The sequence below is a fragment of the Carcharodon carcharias genome, chromosome 20 (assembly GCF_017639515.1).
Source record: "Carcharodon carcharias isolate sCarCar2 chromosome 20, sCarCar2.pri, whole genome shotgun sequence".
In the NCBI taxonomy this organism is placed as follows: Eukaryota; Metazoa; Chordata; class Chondrichthyes; order Lamniformes; family Lamnidae; genus Carcharodon; species Carcharodon carcharias.
The window spans coordinates 35,187,351-35,210,176 of NC_054486.1; the positions used below are offsets into that span (position 1 = coordinate 35,187,351).

The 22,826-nt window shown below is 44.5% G+C and overlaps 1 protein-coding gene across 6 annotated transcripts in view; it reads left to right on the forward strand.

The window, feature by feature from the left end:
* The window catches only part of ptgr2 (prostaglandin reductase 2), a 53,660-nt gene extending 35,470 nt beyond the window's left edge, over positions 1 to 18,190 (forward strand). For all 6 annotated transcript variants that reach the window (XM_041214524.1, XM_041214529.1, XM_041214527.1 and 3 more), the window contains 5 exons: positions 2,654 to 2,863; positions 8,702 to 8,823; positions 13,059 to 13,146; positions 14,583 to 14,622; positions 17,708 to 18,190. In XM_041214524.1, coding sequence (XP_041070458.1) covers positions 2,654 to 2,863; positions 8,702 to 8,823; positions 13,059 to 13,146; positions 14,583 to 14,622; positions 17,708 to 17,775 — 528 coding nt within the window. In that variant the 3' untranslated portion in view covers positions 17,776 to 18,190. The remainder of the gene's footprint in view (positions 1 to 2,653; positions 2,864 to 8,701; positions 8,824 to 13,058; positions 13,147 to 14,582; positions 14,623 to 17,707) is intronic.
* Positions 18,191 to 22,826: the final 4,636 nt, after the last annotated feature.

Consider the following 22,826-nt stretch of genomic DNA (forward strand, 5'->3'; position numbering starts at 1 on the left):
AACATTAGAATTACTAATAAATTACAGGAGTTTTGATAGATATATGAGCAAAATACTCACCAACCAATTGCTTACCTGTCCCCTGTGATATCACACCTTGATTTTTGTCTGAAAACAGTTGGTTCACAGACTGAGACCTTTCCCTGCGGCTCCCGCGGCCCCCTCCGACCCCCCCCCCCGACCCGGTCTCCCGCGGCCCAGTCTCCCGCCGGCCCCCAGGAACTCTGACATGTGTCCACATATTTCACACTGTAGCTTCAGCATCTCCTGCTTTGCTGATGGCTCCTGACCTGCATGAATTTGAGCATCACTGGGCCTTTCCTCAGCCCTCTGATGGAGAGTAGCCACAGCTGTCACTGCCTCCATTTGCTGTGTCGTTCTTCTGTGCTTACCAGCTGGTGCCACACTTTCTAATTGCGCGCTAATGCCCACCAATGTGCGAGTATCTGCACTAGTGGAGGGTGTGTGAGAACGATGTGATGATGTCCCCTCAGATGGTGGCTCCTCCTCTGAGGTCTCGAGCATTTGGTCTGCCCTTGTTGATGCCTCATCTACAACTTGACCTGTGGAAGAGACAAGAGTGATGTTGCGGTGCCTGTGGTGCTTTCCGCCAACTCCTTCTGCTTACCCTTCATCTAGAGCTCCCTGTGGCCATCATTGGCTATAGGTGCACCATAGGTAGCATGCAACATAATGTTTAATGGACGCTACCATGAAGTTACTTATTGTCCCTGGCCTCCACAGGCCCTTCACCCTGAGGGACATGCTGCCCTGCTGAAAGCCTTTCTAGCTCCATTGCCTTCTCCTCCATCAGCATCAATACAGACAACAGTGGAAATCCTCCTCCAGCTCATCTCTGTTCCCTGACATTGTGAGCCTGCTTCTCTTGCAGACATTGTCACTGGTCCAGCATTGTGCCAATGCTGCTGGGAGCCCTTTAGTATTGCTAATGCAGCAGTTGATGCTGACTGACCAGGGGTCTCCGCTGCAAGGCCACAGCACATCTCACTGTTAACGCTGGTGGCTGCTCATGTCCAAGGCCTGGGTCATCACCCTATTCTCACATGTCATTGCTGCCTTTTGTGCTATCCAGGGCTGCAAGCTTGTCGGATCTCACCAGGTCATTGAATCGTGTGCAGCACAGCAACCATCTTCACCTGACCACCCTGACTGCTGACCTTGGCTGCAAACTCAACGAATAGCTTCTTGGCGAGGCCTCTTCCTTCCGTCAAGTGTGAACAGCACCTGCTGCTGTCCCTTTGCCACCTGAAGGAGCACCTCCGGGGAGACATCACTAAATCTGGGAGCCACTCTGTGTCTCGCTGCAGTCGTTGTTTGAACTTAATCCTTTGCTTCCTCTTCCTTCGAGGTGCCTCTTTTGGAGATATCTTTAAACCAAGTGCAGCCATCCCTTTAAAAATGGTGGCAGCCGGTTAACAGCTGGGTCTTCCACCCACACCCCTTCCCCACCCCCTGTTATTGACTGGCCTGCCAATCAATCATTGCACAGAAGTGACAAAATCCGATTCTGTGTCCCGCCTCCTGCTCAAGTGGTTTGGGCCCCAACCCCAGTAAATCTTCCTGTTTGGTAAAATTCAGCGCATTGAATCTTACAGCTTGGAAAGAGGACTTTTAGCCCATTGTGCCTGTGCTGGCTCTTTTAAAGAGCTATCCAATTAGACCTAAACTCCTGCTCTTCCCCATAGCCCTGTGAATATTTCCTTTTCAATTATATATTCAATTAAATCTTCTTCCGTTACCTTTTCAGGCACTGCATTCTAGATCACAAATACCTTTAAAATAAATTCTGCTCATCGCCTCTCTGGTTCTTTATGCCAATTGTCTTCAATCTGACCCTCCTGCCACTGGAAACTTTCTCCTTAGTTGACACAAACTTCATTATCTTGCTTTTTAAAAATTCTGTTCTTGGGATGCTGTCAAGGCTCCAGTTGTCTATCAATAGGCTAGTGTGTAGTGAGTGAGGCTATTTGGGTGCAATCCTTGAATGGCATTAGTGAACAACTATCTGACAGCCTGATCATAAAGTACCCAATTGATTGAGCTGGTGACCTCTACGTTATTGGTCTAATACCAAAACCGCTACAATATTGCACTCACTGTGAGTCCCTTGACTAGTAGGGGAAGAAGCCTAAGAAATCTATGTCCCTTTTTGGCTCTAATTAAAACCCACATCTTTGACCAAGCTTTTGGTCATCTATCCTAATGCCATCTGCTTTGTGGGGGTGTCAGTTATGTCAGATGATTTCCCTGTGAGTCAACTAGGAACATTTTCCTACATTTAGAGGCACTATATTCTTCAGATTCTTGATAAACAAGGGGGTAAAAGGTTGTTGGGTTAGGTAGGAATGTGGAGTTGAGGTTACAATCAGATCAGCCATGATCTTATAGGATAGTGGAGCAGGCTCAAAGGGCTGAGTGGTCTACTCCTGCTCCTAATTCGTATGTGCATTTATAAACACAAATTTTTGTAGTTGCCTCACGCCCAAAGTGATACAAATGCATCTTTGCAATGTTAGCACAAGTTTGATGGGATTCTGCAATTGCATCTTATGTTTGAGAATCTGGATGAACTTTTCTTTTGATAACCAGGTGCAGTGGGTCAATTGGTAAGACATTGTGACTGTGTTCCCAGATTGGTCGTCTTGAAGGATGCGCCAGAGTAGTTGGGATCTGTGGCACAGATGAGAAGTGTCAGGTTTTGGTCTGTGAGATGGGCTTTGATGCAGCCATCAACTATAAGAGGGATAACATCGCGGAGAAGCTGCTGGAGTACTGTCCAGCTGGAGTGGACACTTACTTTGACAATGTCGGAGGGGATACCAGTAACACCGTCATAAGCCAGGTAAGGATTTTAAAGGTTGAAGGAACGCAGGGAGCACAGATGATAAGTAAGGTTTTTTACTATTGGATGAAGGCACTCCTGATCTCTATTCCTCCTTCCCCAGTTAGGGATAACATATTATTTCCTTTATAAAAACAAAAAAACTGCGGATGCTGGAAATCCAAAACAAAAACAGAATTACCTGGAAAAACTCAGCAGGTCTGGCAGCATCGGCGGAGAAGAAAAGAGTTGACGTTTCGAGTCCTCATAACCCTTCGACAGAACTTGAGTTCGAGTCCAAGAAAGAGTTGAAATATAAGCTGGTTTAAGGTGTGGGGTGTGGGGTGGGTGGGTGGGGGGGGAGAGAGAGAGAGAAGTGGAGGGGGGTGGTGTGGTTGTAGGGACAAACAAGCAGTGATAGAAGCAGATCATCAAAAGATGTCACCAACAATAGAACAAAAGAACACATAGGTGTTAAAGTTGGTGATATTATCTAAACGAATGTGCTAATTAAGAATGGATGGTAGGGCACTCAAGGTATAGCTCTAGTGGGGGTGGGGAGAGCATAAAATATTTTAAAATACTTAAAAATAATGGAAATAGGGAAAAGAAAAATCTATATAGGGAAAAAAAACAAAAGGAAGGGGGAAACAGAAAGGGGGTGGGGATGGAGGAGGGAGCTCAAGACCTAAAGTTGTTGAATTCAGTATTCAGTCCGGAAGGCTGTAAAATGCCTAGTCGGAAGATGAGGTGTTGTTCCTCCAGTTTGCTTTGGGCTTCACTGGAACAATGCAGCAAGCCAAGGACAGACATGTGGGCAAGAGAGCAGGGTGGAGTGTTAAAATGGCAAGCGAAAGGGAGGTTTGGGTCATTCTTGCGGACAGACCGCAGGTGTTCTGCAAAGCGGTCGCCCAGTTTACGTTTGGTCTCTCCAATGTAGAGGAGACCACATTGGGAGCAACGAATGCAGTAGACTAAGTTGGGGGAAATGCAAGTGAAATGCTGCTTCACTTGAAAGGAGTGTTTGGGTCCTTGGACGGTGAGGAGAGAGGAAGTGAAGGGGCAGGTGTTGCATCTTTTGCGTGGGCATGGTGTGGTGCCATAGGAGGGGGTTGAGGAGCAGGGGGTGATGGAGGAGTGGACCAGGGTGTCCCGGAGGGAGCGATCCCTGCGGAATGCCGATAGGGGGGGGTGAAGGGAAGATGTGTTTGGTGGTGGCATCATGCTGGAGTTGGCGGAAATGGCGGAGGATGATCCTTTGAATGCGGAGGCTGGTGGGGTGATAAGTGAGGACAAGGGGGACCCTATCATGTTTCTGGGAGGGAGGAGAAGGCGTGAGGGCGGATGCGCAGGAGATGGGCCGGACACGGTTGAGGGCCCTGTCAACGACCGTGGGTGGAAGATCTCAGGTCCAACCCTGACATTGTCATCAAACCCGCTGACAAGGGTGGTGCTGTTGTTGTCTGGCGCACTGACCTCTACCTCGCGGAGGCTGAGCGTCAACTCGCAGACACTTCCTCCTACCTCTCCCTGGACCATGACCCCACCACTGAACATCAAGCCATTGTTTCCAGGACTGTCACTGACCTCATCTCCTCTGGGGATCTCCCTCCCACAGCTTCCAACCTGATAGTCGCCCAACCTCGGACGGCCCGCTTCTATCTCCTACCCAAAATCCACAAACAGAACTGCCCCGGTAGACCGATCGTCTCAGCTTGCTCCTGCCCCACAGAACACATTTCTCGTTATCTTGACTCCCTTCTCTCTCCCCTTGTCCAGTCCCTTCGCACCTACATCCGTGATTCCTCTGACACCTTACGTCACATCAACAATTTCCAGTTCCCTGGCCCCAACCGCTTCCTCTTCACCATGGACGTCCAATTCCTCTACACCTCCATCCCCCACCAGGATGGTCTGAGGGCCCTTAGCTTCTTCCTCGAACAGAGGCCCGAACAATCCCCATCCACCACTACTCTCCTCCGTCTGGCTGAACTTGTTCTCACGTTGAACAATTTCTCCTTCAACTCCTCTCACTTCCTCCAAATAAAAGGTGTGGCTATGGGTACCCGCATGGGCCCCAGCTATGCCTGTCTCTTTATGGGGTACGTGGAACATTCCTTATTCCAGTGCTACTCCGGCCCCCTTCCACAACTCTTTCTCCGGTACATCGATGATTACTTAGTGCCGCTTCATGCTCTCGTTGGGACTTGGAAAAATTTATTAATTTTGCTTCCAATCTCCACCCCTCCATCATTTTCACGTGGTCCATCTCTGACACTTCCCTTCCCTTCCTTGACCTCTCTGTCTCAATCTCTGGTGATAGACTGTCCACCAATATTCATTACAAGCCCACCGACTCCCACAGCTACTTCGACTACAGCTCCTCACACCCCGCTTCCTGTAAGGACTCCATCCCATTTTCTCAGTTCCTTCGCCTCCGTCGCATCTGTTCCGATGATGCTACCTTCAAAAAACAGTTCCTCTGACATGTCCTCCTTCTTCCTTAACCGAGGTTTTCCACCCACGGTCGTTGACAGGGCCCTCAGCCGTGTCCGGCCCATCTCCCGCGCATCCGCCTTTACGCCTTCTCCTCCATCCCACAAACATGATAGGGTCCCCCTTGTCCTCACTTATCACCCCACCAGCCTCCGCATTCAAAGGATCATCCTCCACCATTTCCGCCAACTCCAGCATGATGCCACCACCAAACACATCTTCCCTTCACCCCCCCTATCGGCATTCCATAGGGATCGCTCCCTCCGGGACACCCTGGTCCACTCCTCCATCACCCCCTACTCCTCAACCCCCTCCTATGGCACCACCCCATGCCCACGCAAAAGATGCAACACCTGCCCCTTCACTTCCTCTCTCCTCACCGTCCAAGGGCCCAAACACTCCTTTCAAGTGAAGCAGCATTTCACTTGCATTTCCCCCAACTTAGTCTACTGCATTCGTTGCTCCCAATGTGGTCTCCTCTACATTGGAGAGACCAAACGGAAACAGGGCGACCGCTTTGCAGAACACCTGCGGTCTGTCCGCAAGAATGACCCAAACCTCCCTGTCGCTTGCCATTTTAACACTCCACCCTTCTCTCTTGCCCACATGTCTGTCCTTGGCTTGCTGCATTGTTCCAGTGAAGCCCAACGCAAACTGGAGGAACAACACCTCATCTTCCGACTAGGCACTTTACAGCCTTCCGGACTGAATATTGAATTCAACAACTTTAGGTCTTGAGCTCCCTCCTCCATCCCCCCCCCTTTCTGTTTCCCCCTTCCTTTTGTTTTCTTTCCAATAAGTTATATAGATTTTTCTTTTCCCACCTATTTCCATTTTTAAGTATTTTAAAATATTTTATGCTCTCCCCACCCCCACTAGAGCTATACCTTGAGTGCCCTACCATCCATTCTTAATTAGCACATTCGTTTAGATAATATCGCCAACTTTAACACCTATGTGTTCTTTTGTTCTATTATTGGTGACATCTTTTGATGATCTGCTACTATCACTGCTTGTTTGTCCCTACAACCACACCACCCCCCTCCACCTCTCTCTCTCTCTCTTTTTCTCTCCCCCCCCCCCCCCCCCCGCCCCCCCCCCACACCTTAAACCAGCTTATATTTCAACTCTTTCTTGGACTCGAACTCAAGTTCTGTCGAAGGGTTATGAGGACTCGAAACATCAACTCTTTTCCTCTCCGCCGATGCTGCCAGACCTGCTGAGTTTTTCCAGGTATTTCTGTTTTTGTTTTATATTATTTCCTTTCCCTTCTTTTCTCCCAACTGAATCATCCAAGACTTCTCCCTTCCCTGGCAATCCAGGGTGCATTGATTGGCTACTGCTGGTTGTGAAGCCTGCCACCCCAGTGGGTACTTATACCTCTGGAAAAACTGTGCCAACAGCAAATCAATAGATGATGATTAAAGTGTAAACATGAGGCGTTGAAGTGCTATTGAACTGTCTGAGCTCTATTCTCATCTCCTCCCTACTTCCCCATTCCCACGTGCAAAGGCAGTAGTAAAACAACTCGAGGCATTTCACAGCAAAACTGGAGTCAGTGGGAATCGGGGAAGACTCTCCGTTGGTTAGAGTCATACCTAGCACAAAGGAAGATGGTTGTGGTTGTTGGAGGTCAGTCATCTCAGTTCCAGGACATCACTGCAGGAGATCCTCAGGGTAGTGTCCTCGGCCCAACCATCTTCAGCTGCTGCATCAATGACCTTCCTTCCTTCCATCATCAGGTCAGAAGTGGGGGTGTTCACTGATGATTGCACAATGTTCAGCACCATTCCTTAGATACTGAAACAGTCCATGTCCACATGCAGCAAGACTTGGACAATATCCAGGCTTGGGCTGACAAGTGGCAAGTAACATTCGTGCCACACAAGTGTCAGGCAGTGACTATCTCCAACAAGAGAGAATCCAACCATCACCCCTTGATGTTCAATGGCATTATCATCACTGAATCCCTGACTATCAACATCCTGGGGGTTACCATTGACCAGAAACTGAACTGGACTAGCTATATAAATACTGTGGCTACGAGAGCAGATCAGAGGCTAGGAATCCTGCTTCGATTAACCCACCTCCTGACTCCCCAAAGCCTGTCCACCATTTACAAGGCACAAGTCAGGAGTGTGATGGAATACTCCCCACTTGCCTGGATGAGTGCAGCTCCTACAACACTGAAGAAGCTGGACACCATCCAGGACAAAACAGTCCGCTTGATTGGCATCACATCCACAAATGTTCACTCCCTCCACTACTGACACACAGTGGCAGCAGTGTGTACCATCTACAAGATGCACAGCAGGAATTCACCAAGGCTCCTTCAACAGCACCTTCCAAACCCACGACTACTACCATCTAGAAGGACAAGGGCAGCAGATAGATGGGAACACCACCACATGGAAGTTTCCCCCTCAGTCACTCACCATCCTGACTTGGAAATATTCCTTCACTGTCGCTGGGTCAAAATCCTGGAACTCCCTTCCTAACAACACTGTGGGTGTACCTACACCACATGGAATGCAGCGGTTCAAGAAGGCACCACTACCTTCTCAAGGGCAACTAGGGATGGGCAATAAATGCTGGTCCAGCCAGCGAAGCCCACATCCCGTGAATGAATAAAAAAAAAACGGAGAGTTATACAAAAGTTAACACTGAATCACATGGGGAGATGTTAGGACCAGTGAGCAAAAGCTTGGTCACAGAGGTAGGTTTTAAGAAGCATCTTAAAGGAGGAATGCGAGGCAGAGGAAATCCCAAAGTTTAAAGTCTCGGCAACTACAGGCTGCCAATGGCGGAACAATGAGAATTTATACTCCTTTGATCCATGTACTTACCCATCTCTATATACTTACCCAACAAAACTCCAGCACTATCAGGAGCGAAAATTTTGTATGTTCCCCAACCTGTGCAGATTTCCACAACCCTGTGGAGAAAGTACTGCCTGATTTCACTCTAAAAATGCCCAGCTCTTAATTTTAAGACAATGCTCCCGTACTCTGGATTCTCTCACAGAGGAAATAGTTTCTCTTAAAAGAGTAAATAAAAATGTTAGCTATACCTTGCCCCAACCATCTAAACTCAAGGGAATACAAAACAAGTTTATGAAACCTGTTATCACAATTTAACCCTTTCAGCCTCATCATTCTGTAAGGTTAGGAGCAGAAGGAGGCCATTCAATCCCTCAAGCCTGTCTGCCAATCAATGAGATTATGGATGATCTGCCACCTAACTCAATATACACCTTTTTCCTCAAGCGCCTTAATACCTTTGGTTAACAAAAATGATGCCCTATAAGTATATTTCTGTTTCTAAGTTAGTTGAATATTACCATGTATATGTCTTTAAACCCAGATGAATCAGAACAGTCACATCATTCTTTGTGGCCAGATCTCCCAGTACAATAAAGATGTGCCTTATCCTCCTCCGTTGCCTCCCCACATTGAGGCTATCCTAAACGAGAGAAATATCACAAGGTAAGCATACCATTCCAGTTGCAAATACAGTGTGTGAGAGTTCTTGATTTCACATCTCCCTGTTCTCCCCTTAGAGAGCAGTGTTCAGTAGTGGGAAGATTCTCATTAACAGACAGGCCACAATGTGAATCTTCGTTCCATGGACAGAGCCATCTTTATATCAGCCCATGGGGAGGGTTAGTCCAATCTGATGGGAAGAATCATGAACTCCCAAAACCCATGCAACGTGGTCGGGGTGGGGGGCACTCTCATACACCAGATACGAGTATACCACTGGATGTCAACCTACAATTCAGCTCTGGAGCTCTGATCTCCACTCGCCAAGACTGTCTGGAGTGGAGATCAAACCCTGAACCTTCTGGCTCAGGTGGGAATATCTGCTAGTATGCCAAAGGCTTGCTCTTCTTGTCAAATGGCGGAGCAGGCTTGAAGGCCTGAATGGCCTACTCCTGTTCTTATTGTATGCTCGTATGTTCATTTGTAATGTGCTGACATTTCACTATTGCTGTGTCAGCTATAGGTCAGTGGTAGCACTCTTGCCTCTGAGTCAGAAGGTTATGGGTTCAAGCCCCAGCACATACCTAGACTAACCCTCCCAATGTAGTACAGATGGAGTGTTGTCATTGTTGCCGTCTTTTAAATGAGATGCACCATTGCCCCATCTGCCCTTAGTTGGACATAAAATATCTTGCGAGACAATTCAAAGAGCAGCAGAGTTCTCCTCAGTGTTCTGGCCATTATTTATCCCTCAACCAACATCACTAAAACAGGCTGATGTTTTGTGGTACTGATCATGGCAAAACTGTCAGCATTCACTGTCATTACTCCTCTGAAGCTGACACTAAATTCTGAAGTCCACACATGTACAGTTAAATATGGAAATCCAAAAGTAGGATGTCAGTGATTCTACACTTCTCCTGCTAAGGTCCTTCCTCCCCAGTCTGCAATCAGTGGGAAATCATTGAACTGCAAGAACTTACACTCTTAATGTGCTTAGCCTCACTCTAAAACCCCTTGAAGTTACATCTTGTTAAATGAGTTGTAATTTGGTTTTTAATTAAGTTCATAATTATTGCCAAATAGACTCACTGGCCCTGAAAAGAATTTCATATTTGTTCAATGTCAAATTTCCCCATTATGATACGAAATACTATATTTTAATTTTTAAGTTTGATATTTTATCTTCTACCTTAATCCCATGTTCACTTAAGGGGAAGCTAGACAAGCATATGAGAGGGAAGGGAGTAGGTAGTTACGATAATTGGTTTAGATGAGAAAAGATGGGAGGAGACTTCAATAGAGTATAAACAGCAGCATGGACTGGTTGGGCCAAATGGCCTGTTTCTGTGCCATATATTCTAGCTAATCCTATATGTCCCAATTATTTATTTCACTATCAATAAATTTTAAAATAAAAAATGGAGGGATTCAGCGGTTCTTACTTCCTAGTTTGCTGCCTTTGAGAATACATCAGTCTGATTGGCTGTTAACCCTGCTTGATGATGTCACTGTCCCTGGGAATTTCCCCTTGACTTGGTGCCAGATTCAAACTGACTTCAGGAAAGGTGAAATCCACGTCCAAGAATTTGCTAGATCTTTGTGGGCAGCTTTCCTCGAGGTCAGTGGTGAGTGCTGTTGCTTTACTGTGACCTCTAAAATTCAACCCTTTATCTAGTCTTTATCATATTGGTGTGTGTGGGAACTTGCTGTGCTCATAATGGTTATTTACATTACAACAGGAGTACACTTCAAAAGGACTTCATTGACCGAAGTGCTGATGTTCTGAGATTGTGAAAACTGCTTTAGAAATGCAAGTTCATTCTTTCCTCCTGTGATAGAAGTACACCAGCAATATCATAGAGTCATTACAGCACAGGAAGCCATTAGGCCCATTGAATCTATGCCAGTTGTATGCTTGTTTGTTCTATAAAAAAGAACCTTTTCATCTCTGGTTGTTTAAAGCCCATTCAACAACTTTTTTATTTGACATTTTCAAATCATGTGCTTGTTTCTTCCAAAGGCCTTCAGACATGCTTCACTCTTTCAGCTGGTTGAGAAACGTTTGACAGTTTTTGTTTCTCTGCCAGCATTTCCTCAGAGTCCCCCTAGATCAACTGTTTCAGTTGACCAGTTTTACCTGTGCTACTAGTCATTCTCCTCCATGGAGGCATCAGCCTGGATTATCCACCCGGGCCTCTGGAGTGCAACTTGAATCCATAGGAGTCTTTTCTCAATTTTTCCCCCCTTGTTACCCTACTTCCCACCTCCCTTCCCGCACTACCCATTTCATGGGCAACCTCCAGTGCCCAGCTATTATTCAGAACATAGGAGTAGACAGAGAATGATGGTCAGCTATTTGACTGCTGTAAAGGATGACCATCATGCCCAGTTTCCCCCACAACAACTGGCCACACTTAGCCACTTCCTGTAGGGATCATTGGGTCATAGATTCAGAGGGCTTGATTTTCAATCCAGGGTCGGGAACCCAATGCCCGGAATAATTTCCAGGTCCCAACCCCAAGCTGCGTCTGTGCTGCATTATCTTTAACTGGGCTGGTGGTAAGCTTGGCAGCCAGTTAGTGGTGCTGGGCACTGTCAAGAGGCAGAAGCTGACTTCAGAGTGCAATGCTTGGAGGCAAATGGCAGCCATGACTGAGCCTGCCACTGTCTGACTGAATAGAGGAGGCGGGAAATCAGAGTGCTGGCCAGCAGCCTCATGGCACAGACGGTTGGTCAAATGGCTGACTAAGACGTATAGCACCCAATCTGAGATACTAATTCTTATTAGCAAAATTTTTTTTTCAGAAAAAACATTTACTTTGATGGCTCCCCGCATTGCATCTGGCAGCTGTGCACCAGCCGGTTCCATTTTGCTGATTTGTGATTTGAAAATCACTTTCTCGCCCTCACCAGCTTTGTTAATGAGCTCTTCGAGGAGCTTATCGGGCAGTTAATTGGAGGCAAGCTGGTTCCGACACCCCTCCCCCTCACCAGCCCCCCGCCCTCGCTCTGAAGATAGCTGCAGCCCGAAGGGACACTGGCACACCATCTGAGAACGCTATTTTCAAAACATGCCTGCTTCCATTCCTACCGAATGGGCAATCAAAATCAGGCCCATAGAATCATTACAGTGCAGAAAGAGACCACTCAGTCCACTGAGTCCATGCCAGTCTGTTCCAGTCACCTTCCCTTGCTCTACTCATGTAGACCAAGTTTATTTCCTTCAAGTGCCTATCCAGTTTCCTTTTGAAATCATTGATCATCTCTGCTTACATGACCCTCTGAGGCAATGAGTTCCTGGTTATTACCAGTCACCGTGTAAAAAAAAAAAAAGTTCTTCCTCGTGTTTCCCCTGCATCTCTCGTCCCAAACTTTAATCTGCATCCCCTACTCCTTGTACAAAAAGCTAATGGAAACGACTTTTCTTTGACTACCTTATCCAAAATCTTCTACATCTCTTTGAAAAGGAAGAAAGAGTGGGAGCCTAGGTGTTTGCTTTCTCTTCTCTCGTATTTTATTGTTAATACATCAGTTTTTCACCTTATTGAGGAACATGGTATCAAATGTCCTTGAAATTTAATAATTAATAATGCACAGAACTTGCAATGGTTTCCTTTTTTTTTTCATTTTTTGAAGGCGGTTGTCGCTTACTACACCAGCGTTTATTGCCCATCCCTAGTTGCCCTTGAGAAGGTGTTGGTGAGCTGCCTTCTTGAACCGCTGCAGTCCATGTGGTGTAGGTACACCCACAGTGTTGTTAGGGAGGGAGTTCCAGGATTTTGGCTCAGTGGCAGTGAAGGAACAGCGATATATTTCCAAGTCAGGATGGTGAGTGACTTGGAGGGGAGCTCCATGCAGTTGATGTTCCCATGTGTCTGTTGCTCTTGTCCTTCGAGGTGGTAGAGCTCGTGGGTTTGGAAGGTGCTGTTGAAGGAGACTTGGTTCATTCAGTAGATAGAACAGATGCTCTTTTTTATTTAGACAACAACTTTTCATTAGTCGCCCTCCATTAGATTTAGGTTCAGAATGTTCTAAGTGCAGTGCTTCATACCAGAGGTGTTGCAGCACAGTGTCCTCAGGCTTTTGTTCCAGTGGCTTTGGCGTGTCTGCCTGTTTAGCTCAACACTCTAGTGCATAATGAAAGTGTTGTATTGGCAGAATTGTGCTCTAATTATGATATTTGTTTCTTCCTCTCACCACCCCCCCCTTCCCCTCCCCTTTGTGACCTTCTGCAGAGAAAGATTCATGGTGCTGAATTATTCAGATAAGCATGAAGCGGGACTGGTCCAATTGAGCCAGTGGCTGAAGGAGGGGAAGTTGAAGGTACTGTACTGTACTGTGGCTGCTTGGTGCATTCCTCTTTTTTAAAGGCTGCATATATTCCAAGCCAGAATGGAGATGATTGGGAATTTCCCTGAGAGTCACACCCAGATCCTGTTCTCCTATAACTAATTGGGTTTCCTTTTAGGTCTCTCATGTATTGTATAACTATCCACCATTCACTGTGTTTGGCTGGAGCAATAATCCTGCTTTGACCAGGAGACTTTACTGCAGCTTCAGTCATGAGTTACGTTGCTGTCGTTCGTAGAGACTCTGTTTAAACAGAATTTGTTGATGTAATCCTCATTTTGGAAAAGCACGACTGTAAGAGTAAATCTTGTCCTACAGAGTCTTGAAGTAATTGGTGTCCGGTTGGAAATTTGCAAAACCCACAGTTGATGGTTGGAATCTGGCTCTGCTTCTGATGTCAGCTGGTGAATTGCATGAGAAATCTGTGCTGGCAGCTTGAGCCTCTTGTAGCCTGAGCCTCTAAGAGTTGATGACAAAACCAGGATGAATGGAGGAGAAATAGGGTGATTACTGAATGTTGCCCTCCTTCCCCATTACCAGGCACCTTGGCCCCTACCTGCAGTTAGGTAGATGGTACACAAAAACACTGCAGAATGATGGGGTGGGTGTGGGTGGGGGGATTTGATTTTTTTCTGGACATTCGTTTTACCAGCAACCCCCTCCACCACCTCCCCTGTGATCTTACTCTCCATCAAAGTTAAAATTGAGTGGGTTGAGAAATGGCTGCCAACCCAATCATGTCAGTTTCCAGCGGGCAGATTAGGCTAAAATTGTCCTTGTTTTTGTACCCTACTTGTCCCAGTGCCCGAACTTTGAATGCTTTGATTATACATTCCTGGTCTCTGTCAGTGTCTAGCACCACAATAGATGCACCTAGGATCCATTCTGCGGAATTCAATTCTTGCAAATTCAATAATCTCACTCGACAGAATCTGGAAAAAATGTTCCCCTGAGCTCGGTGCCCAACTTTCAAGTTCCATCAGTTCTGTTTAGTTGACAGTAATTAAGAACAAGCTGTAAGAAGCAAGGACTTCAGAATGCAAAACAGTAGTCACCCCAACCAACAGCTTCAGACCCTAGTAACAACCCCAATCCTGAGTCAATGCCTCACGCTGCTGATTGGCACAATTGAGAAATTGGATGAAAGATTTGCGACCATATAAAATAGGTGCAGAAGTAATCCAATGGTTACCAGCTCAGAGAGTATTCATGCAACAATCAGCAGAGGAAGTGATGAGGGGAAAGAACGTTTGGGTGAAGGCAGAAAGAAAAATGAGATTTTTTGGACTTGAGTGCAGCATTGTTGAGTTGGTACAGGCACTTTCCACAGTGACATTTCAGTGGTGGTGTGGATAGCAGGAATATATAAGACATGTTTGCAGCTCTCACAAACACTTCTGTTCCTGCAGGTTCGTGAGACGGTGGTGAAAGGATTGGAAAATATTGGAGGTAAGGGAAAGGTCAGCTTCGTGCCTTCTTAGGTTTGCTGTGCTAAGACACTTCTATTTTCCCTTCTTACCCTTTAATTGATCTCTCAATACTAAGGCAGTGTTGTCTAATACACTCGCCACGAATTGATGGTGAATTGGTGGTGAATTGATGCTGTTTGTTTTTAGCCGCACAATACAGAGTTGTGTTAAAGTTGCATCAGTGGGTATGAGTGTCACTCGCTATACTGTTATTTGTTGTCCATCACTAATTGAGCTAGGAAGAATTGACTGCATTGCTGTTAGATGGGAGTCACATGTCGGTAAGACTGCAACTGCATTTATTAGACTACTAGAAATCCGACAAACTAATTGTAGTCTGGAAGTTGAAGGGCCACTTGCTAATGAAACAAGAAAAATAGCTCATCGTTTGTTACCTTCTCTGTTCCTGTTCTCTCTGTGTGCCTCTAAATGAGAGTACGTTTAGATCTGTGGGGCCGCACTGTGAAGCTCTGAAAGCAGGGCTGGCCTTTGGAAGGACAGCACAATTTGATTGCTCTTGAAATTTTCTGGGGGAATCTAGTGACATAGGGGATGCTAAATGAAGAACTTGATTTTATTTAGCTGGTAGATGGCAGTTTCTGTGCAACAGTTGAGGTGCGTGAGCAACGGACAGTGCTGCATGGCTGTCAATGAGGTTAAAATTTTGGCAAGCTGGGACAGTGCAGCAACATCTAATTGTGTTAAACTTTCATCTGAATAGATCTGTTGAAATGAGCGTTCATAGGAATAGGGCACTATTGATTTAAAAGAAGAGATTGCAGGAGGTTGGCCATGAGCCAAATGTCTATTAAATGTCTGGATGCTGTGTTTGGAAATGGCAGATGACAGCGAGTAAGTTGGCAAGATTCAGAGTGCAGAAAGCAAAACATAGAGATTTGTTGATTCGTTTCTTTCGCAGAGTCTCTTAATATATCAATTTTGATAAAATAGAGACAGTTTACTCTTGAATAAATTTGTTTTTTTTAAATAAACTGGCATACACTTTAGAAACAGAACATTTCTGTTAACAGATTGTCACCACCCTTTGAGAGTGTATTCAGCAGGCTTGCTTTGCGGAACAGTTGGATTGCAAAACCACTTTGAAGTTCTCCTTGCTCTGGTAGTGAATCTATTAAAAGATTGCACATTTATTTTATTAATATTACAAGTATGTTGTATCGTGTGGCAAATATGATGATCTGATTGCCAAAAGTTTGGCAAGCATCAAAATCCTATTGGACAACACTGAACTAACAAATGGTAAGGAGGTGATTTTCTCCCGGGTCACCACCATGAGGGTGTCCGAGACTGGCCAGATTGGGAGGTGAGCTTGAAGCATATTTAGACTTTCAGAAGACCTTTGGAAAGATATCGCTTATCGGTCTCATGACTAAGCTCAGAGCATGTGGAATCAAGGGATAAGTAGCTGAATGGATGACAAACTGACTACAAAACAGAAAAACAGAGAGTAGGGGGTTGAAGGTAATTACTCAGACAAACAAATGGTGAGAAGTGATCTTCCACAGGATTGATTTTGAGGTCACTGTTGTTCACCCTTTACACAAACAATATGGGCTCTGAAATCCTTAGTACAATTTCAGAATTTGCAGGTGACACCAAATAGGGTGTTGGGGCGATGTAGTTAATACAGAGGGAGAATTGTGACAAAATACAGGAAGACATTAATAAACTAGCAGAATGGGTGTGGAAATGACATACCAATAGCAATTTATAACCAAGGTGGTGTATTTTGGTAGATTCAGGCACTCCTTGGAAAATAGGAGTTTAAATGGGGTAGAGGAAAAGGGATCTAGAGATACAAATACACTAATCACTGAAAGTAACAATGTAGGTTAACAAAGCCATAAGAAATTCAAACAAAACACTGGGATTCGTAAAAATGTATGAAATAGAAGCAGGGGTGGGCCATTTGGCCATTCAAGCCTGCTGTACCATTTAGTAAGATCATGGCTAACCTCCTTCCTCAATTTCACTTTCCACACTATCCCATTTCTCTTAATTCCCTCCGTACCCACAAAGTTATTGATCTCAATCTTGAATATATTCAATGATGGAGCATCCACAGTTCTCTGGGGTAGAGAATTCCAAAGATTCACAACCCTCTGAGTGAAGAAATGTCTCCTTATCTCTGTCCTTAATGGCCGGCCCCTTATTCTACAACTGCGACCCTGTTCTAGATTCCCCAGCGAGGGAAAACATTTTCTCAGCACCTACCCTATCAAGCCCCTTAAGAATTTTTAATGTTTCTATGAGATCCCCACTCATTCTTTTAAACTCCAGGAAATGGGACAGAGACTTTCTTACACAGGGTGGTGAGGCTGTGAAATGGACTACAGGTGTTAAATGGATGCAGAGACTGTGTCAACTCTTAACTCTAGGTTCAATTGCTGGCTGAAGGAAAAGCGGGTAAGGGATATAGAAACTGAAAAGCAGCACAGATGGAGGCTACTTGACCTATTGTGCCTATCCCAGCTCTTTGAAAGAGCTATTCAATCTCATTCCTCTGCTCTTTGCATACAATCCTACCGTTTTATTTTCCCTTCCAGCTACATATCCAATTCCTTTTGAAAGTTACTGTTGAATCTGTTTCCACCGCAGAGCATTCCTGATTATAACAATTATTGTGTAAAGAAGATCATCATCTCATCTTCCCTCTGGGTCTTTTGCCAATTATATTAAATATCCTCTGGTTACTGACCTTCCTGCCAGTGGAAACAGGTTCTCCTAATTTACTATATGAAACCCCTTACAATTTTGAACACTTCTACTAAATCTCCTCTTAACCTTCTCCGCTGTAAGGAAAACAACACCAGCTTCTCCTGTCACTCCACTGAAATCCCTCAGCCTGGTACCATTTCAAATTACATGGAAAACTGATGCCTTAAACCATGACTGTATTGCAAATGCTACAGTGGCAGCATGACATGAAAACTGTACTGAATCAAAAGCATTGTTCGTTTTGTATGTTATGAGTTAGTGAAAATAACCCTTGGGGATTGTCCTTCTTTCTTAAATCCGTAAATCTCACAATTCTTCTCTTGCAGCTGCTTTTCAGTCCATGATGAAAGGAGGAAACATTGGGAAACAAATTGTCCTTGTCTCTGACGGGTAATAAAATAAACTACCCAGTCACCCTGAAGAAGCTAGCAACTGGCTTAATCGAGGGCACCAACATCTCTTGTTGCTGTTGTGACTGACGCTGTTATACTGAACCTGACCATACAATGAACTGAACGGACTCGAAACATTAACCCTGTTTCTCTCGCTGCAGATGCTGCCATACCTGCTGAGTTTTTCTAGCATTTTCTGTTTGTATTATCTACAATGAACTGAATGCACTTATGGTTTCTCTCACCTTTATCTTTGATTAGGTGGCAGAGAAGGAAACACAACTATGCACTACGCAGTTTTATTTGTATACCGCCTTGCTCCAGCATGCATTTTCCTTGGGCCCCGGTATCCCATCTGTTGTTAAAATGCATATTGTACAAAACTAGTTCACATCAAAATAAAAGTCTTGTAAACAATTCAGTATTCAGTGTTGGAGTGATGTATGCCAATATTTTGCTAATTTAAAAAAAGAACTTAGCAAAATAAGAACTTTCAGATTTTCTCTTTTTTAAAAAGGCAGAATATTTCATAGACCCCCATCAGGCTGAGAGGCAGAGAGAATCACCTCAGGTAAAGTTTTCTTTCTCATCCCACCTGCTGTTCATCATTATCCGGTATTCTCGTTAACCTCTAGTTCAGTTAGTGTAGAGAGAGAAGCCTTGTTGATTCTAAGTTTCTGGGATTATGAATATTGGTTGTTGCTTCTAGCCAAAACAACTGTTTTCAATTTTGATATGAACCGACCATCCATCTTGCACCATCCATGAACTTGAGCTCATCCAAAACTCTCTTCTATTCTAACTCACACCAAGTCCTGTTCCCCTATTAACTTTATGTTCGCTGACTGACATTGGCTCCCAGTCACGTAAGACCTTGAATTTAAAATTCTCATCCTTACGTTCAAATCCTTCCATCGCCTTGCCCTCCCCATCTGTAATCTCTTCCAGTCCCACAATCCTCCAAGTTATCTGTACTCCTCAAATTCTGGACTTCTATGCATCCTTGATTTTCATTGGTGGCCTTCAGCCATCTAGGCCCTAAGTTCTGGAATTTCCTCTCTGCCTCACTACCTCGCCTCCTTTAAGGCAGTCCTTAAAACCTACTAAGCTGTTAGTCTCATGTCCAAATATTTCTTCCTTTGACTTGATGTCAATTTTTGTCCACTCGTGTGAAGCACTTTGGGATATTTTGCTACATTAAAGGTGCTATATCAACATGAATGGCTCTAAGTTGTTGTTGCTTCCACCATTTTCTGTTCTTATTTCAGATTTCCAACAGTTGCAGGGCGTTCTTTTTGCTTCTCGTTGGTCCAATCTAGGTAGTGATACCTCCTAGAGGCTTTTGTGAAAACCAATTCTTCAAAATGGGTGCTGGCAGTTTCTGAACAAAGGAACAGGAGTTGGCCATTCGGCTCCTTGAGTCTGTTCTGCCAACTTGTTTACTTGGGGCTACCATCTATAGCAACATTTTGAAGTAATTGGACTTCAAGACTTAGTTCCACTTTAGTAACTTTTCCTTATCCTTTATTCATTCTCAGGATGTGGGTGTCGCTGGCAAACCTGGCATTTATTGCCCATCCCTAATTGTCCTGGGAGGATGGTGGTGAGCTACCGCCACCTTTAACTAGTAATGTTTTGCTACATCTGAGTTGCTATGCTGACTTGCTATGCAACTTCAGTAGCAGTGAGTCTGGGACTGGAATCACATGTGTGGTGTAAATATCTGACCCATTAGTGCCAGCCAAAGACCGTCCCCAATGAGAGAGAATCTAACCATCTCCCCTTGATGTTCATTGGCATTACCGTTGTTGAATCCTGTATCAACATTCTGGGGGGGTTATCATTGATTAGAAACTTCATTGGAATGGCCATATAAATACTGTGGCTACCAAAGCAGCTCAGAGGCTAGGAATTCGCTAAGGTATGCACACGAGAAACAACTGCACAGGTTGTTTACATTGCAGTTAGCAAGCCCCACTCTCTCGGGTTTGTACATCTGTTCCCACTGACTTGACAAGTCAAGGTGACTGGAGATGTGGTTGGACTGCAGTGGATGATCGGCAGCATCTTCTGTGCCCGTGCTGATGAACTCTACAGCTGTTCACACAGTTGTGTTGCGAAGCTTTCAGTAACAGTTAGGGAGTACCATTTCCTCTGCTACACTTGTCAAAGCTTTTTTTTGTGCATTTGTAAAAGGGTGGTTGGAGATGGGCATTCTGCCTCACATAGATACCAGCTCCATGCTACCCTCACCTGGTTTAGCCTGCGAGTCAACACAGTTAACAGGATGTGGCCGTTGCCAAGCACAAGCGGTTATGTAGATCCACAGATGAGAACCGGGTGAATGTTGAGGACCAGGTGCCGTTATCCATCCAGCTATAAAGTAGAATATGGCTGCTTCCTGCAGAAGGGATTACTGTATGTCTGACATACACCCTGACATCTGGACTGCAGTGGTTCAAGAAGGTGGCTCGTCACCTCAAGGATGATAAGGGATGAATAACAAATGCTGGCCGTGTCAGCAATGCCCACATTCCCAAGATCGAATATAAAATAAGGGCAGGTAAGGATGGCAGGTTTGTTAGCCTAGATGGACATTAACGATAATCCAATAGCTTCAAAGGCACTTTTACTGACACTCGTTTTTTATTTGTGGATTTAAAAAAATAGTTGAATCCAAATTCTCCCACTGCTGCAGTGAGATTTGAAGTCATATTCTCTGGTTGTATTTTCCAGGCTTTTAGGATTACTGGCATCCAAGCAGTTGGCTTTTCTCCAAAGGCTGTTTTCATTTCCTATAAGGACAGGAACTAATATTGTCTGGAAAATCATTCCAAAAGGAGTTCTATTTTTACATGAACTGGTACAAGTCACAGCTGCTTGAGTTCAGATTGTTTTGTTCAATAGACCAGAGTGAAACATTTCATGACACTGAGCTGTTTCTTATCAGTCTGCTGTTATTTAACAGTAGCAGTTTGCACTGAGAATATGTTTTCAGCAGGAGGAATCCAACAAAACTCATTCTTAAAGTGAATACAACAGAATGCCACACTTGAAAATATATCAACAACTTATATAGTGCCCTTTTATCATAGTAAAATGTTGCAAGTTGCTTGACAGGAGTTTAATCAGAAAAAGTTAGTCTGATTGTTGGATCTTTCTCCTGTTCCTGAGCACAGGGCTGCTGAGGGCACCTGGATTTCTGTATCACTAGGTTAACTCTGATCCCTGACCTGCCTGACCCAGAAAATTATTCTGGTATTTTTGTTAAAACTGGAAGATGCACATTGAGCCCTTTGGGAGTTTCCTATTGAATTTTTGTGTGCTTCTGATAGGTTTGTCAGCTGTGGCTCAATGGGTAACACACTCACCTCTGAGTCAGAAAGTCATGGGTTCAACTACCACTCCAGAGACTTGAGCACATAAGCCACAGAGGGAATTCTATCTTTCAGATACAACATTAATTTGAGGCCCTGTCTGCCATCTCATGGTACAATTTTAATTTACCACAAAGTTCTTCCCTGGCCAAGATTTACCCTTCAAATAATAAACGGATCGAACATACAAACATGGAACAGGAGTAGGCCATTTGGTCCCTCGAGCCTGCTCCACCATTTAATAAGATCGTGGCTGATCTGATAGTAACTTCAAATCTGCATCCTGCCTACCCCCAATAACTTAACCAAGAATCTGTCCATCTCTGCCTTAAAAATATTCCAAGACTTTGCTTCCACTGCCTTTTGAAGAAAAGAGTTCCAAAGACTCTCAGCTCTTAGAGAGAAAAATTTTCACCTCATCTCTGTTTTAAATGAGCGACCCCCTATTTTTAAACAGTGACCCCTAGTTCTAGATTCTCCTGCAAGAGGAAACATCCTCTCCACATCCACCCTGTCAAGACCCCTCAGGATCTTGTATGTTTCAATCAAGTCACCTCTTAGTCTTTTAAACACCAGTAGATACAAGCCTAGCTTGTCCAACCTTTCCTCATAAGACAACCTGCCCATTCCAGGTATTAGACTGGTAAACCTTCTCTGAACTGTTTCCAATGCATTTACATCCTTCCTTAAATAAGGTGACCAATACTGTACACAGTGCTCCAGATGTGGTCTCACTGGTACTCTATAACTGAAGCATAACCTCCCTACTCCCCTCGCAATAAATGAAACATTTTATTTGCTTTCCTAATTATTTGCTGTACCTGCATATTAGTCTTTTACAATTCATGCACTAAGACACCCACATCCCTCTGCATCTCAGAGCTCTGCAATCTCTCACCATTCAGATAATATGCTTTTCTTATATTCTTCCTGCCAAAATGGACAATTCCATATTTTCCCACATTATACTCCATTTGCCAGATCTTTGCCCACTCACTTAACCTATTATGCCTTTTTGTAGCCTCCTTATTTCCTCTTACTTTCCTACCTATCTTTGTGTCATCAGCAGATTTGGCAACTGCCCCATCCATCCCTTCATCCAAGTCATTTATATAAATTGTAAACAGCTGAGGTCCCAGCACTGAACCCTGTGGCACACCACATGTTACATCTTGCCAACCTGAAATAGACCTATTTATGCTCTCTCTCTGTTTCCTGTTAGCCAGCCAATCTTCTATCCATGCCAGTATGTTACCCCCTATACCATGAGCTTTTAGTTTACACAATAGCTTCTGATGTGGCACTTCATCAAATGCTTTCTGCAAATCCACAGCACATGTTACTTCCTCAAAGAACTCCAATAAATTGGTTATACAGGATTTCGTTTTCACAAAACTATGTTGACTCTGCCTGATTACCTTGAACTTATCCAAGTGCCCTTCTATAACTTCTTTAATAATAGATCCTAACATTTTCCTTATGACAGATGTTAAGCTAACTGGCATGTAGTTTCCTGCTTTCTGAACCCCTGCCTTTATGAATAGTGAAGTTCCATTTGCTATCTTCCAACCTAATGAGACCTTCCCTGAATCCATGGAGTTTTGGAAAATTAAATGCATCAACTATCTCACTAGCCATTTCTTTTCAGACCCTAGGATGAAGCCAATTATGGACTC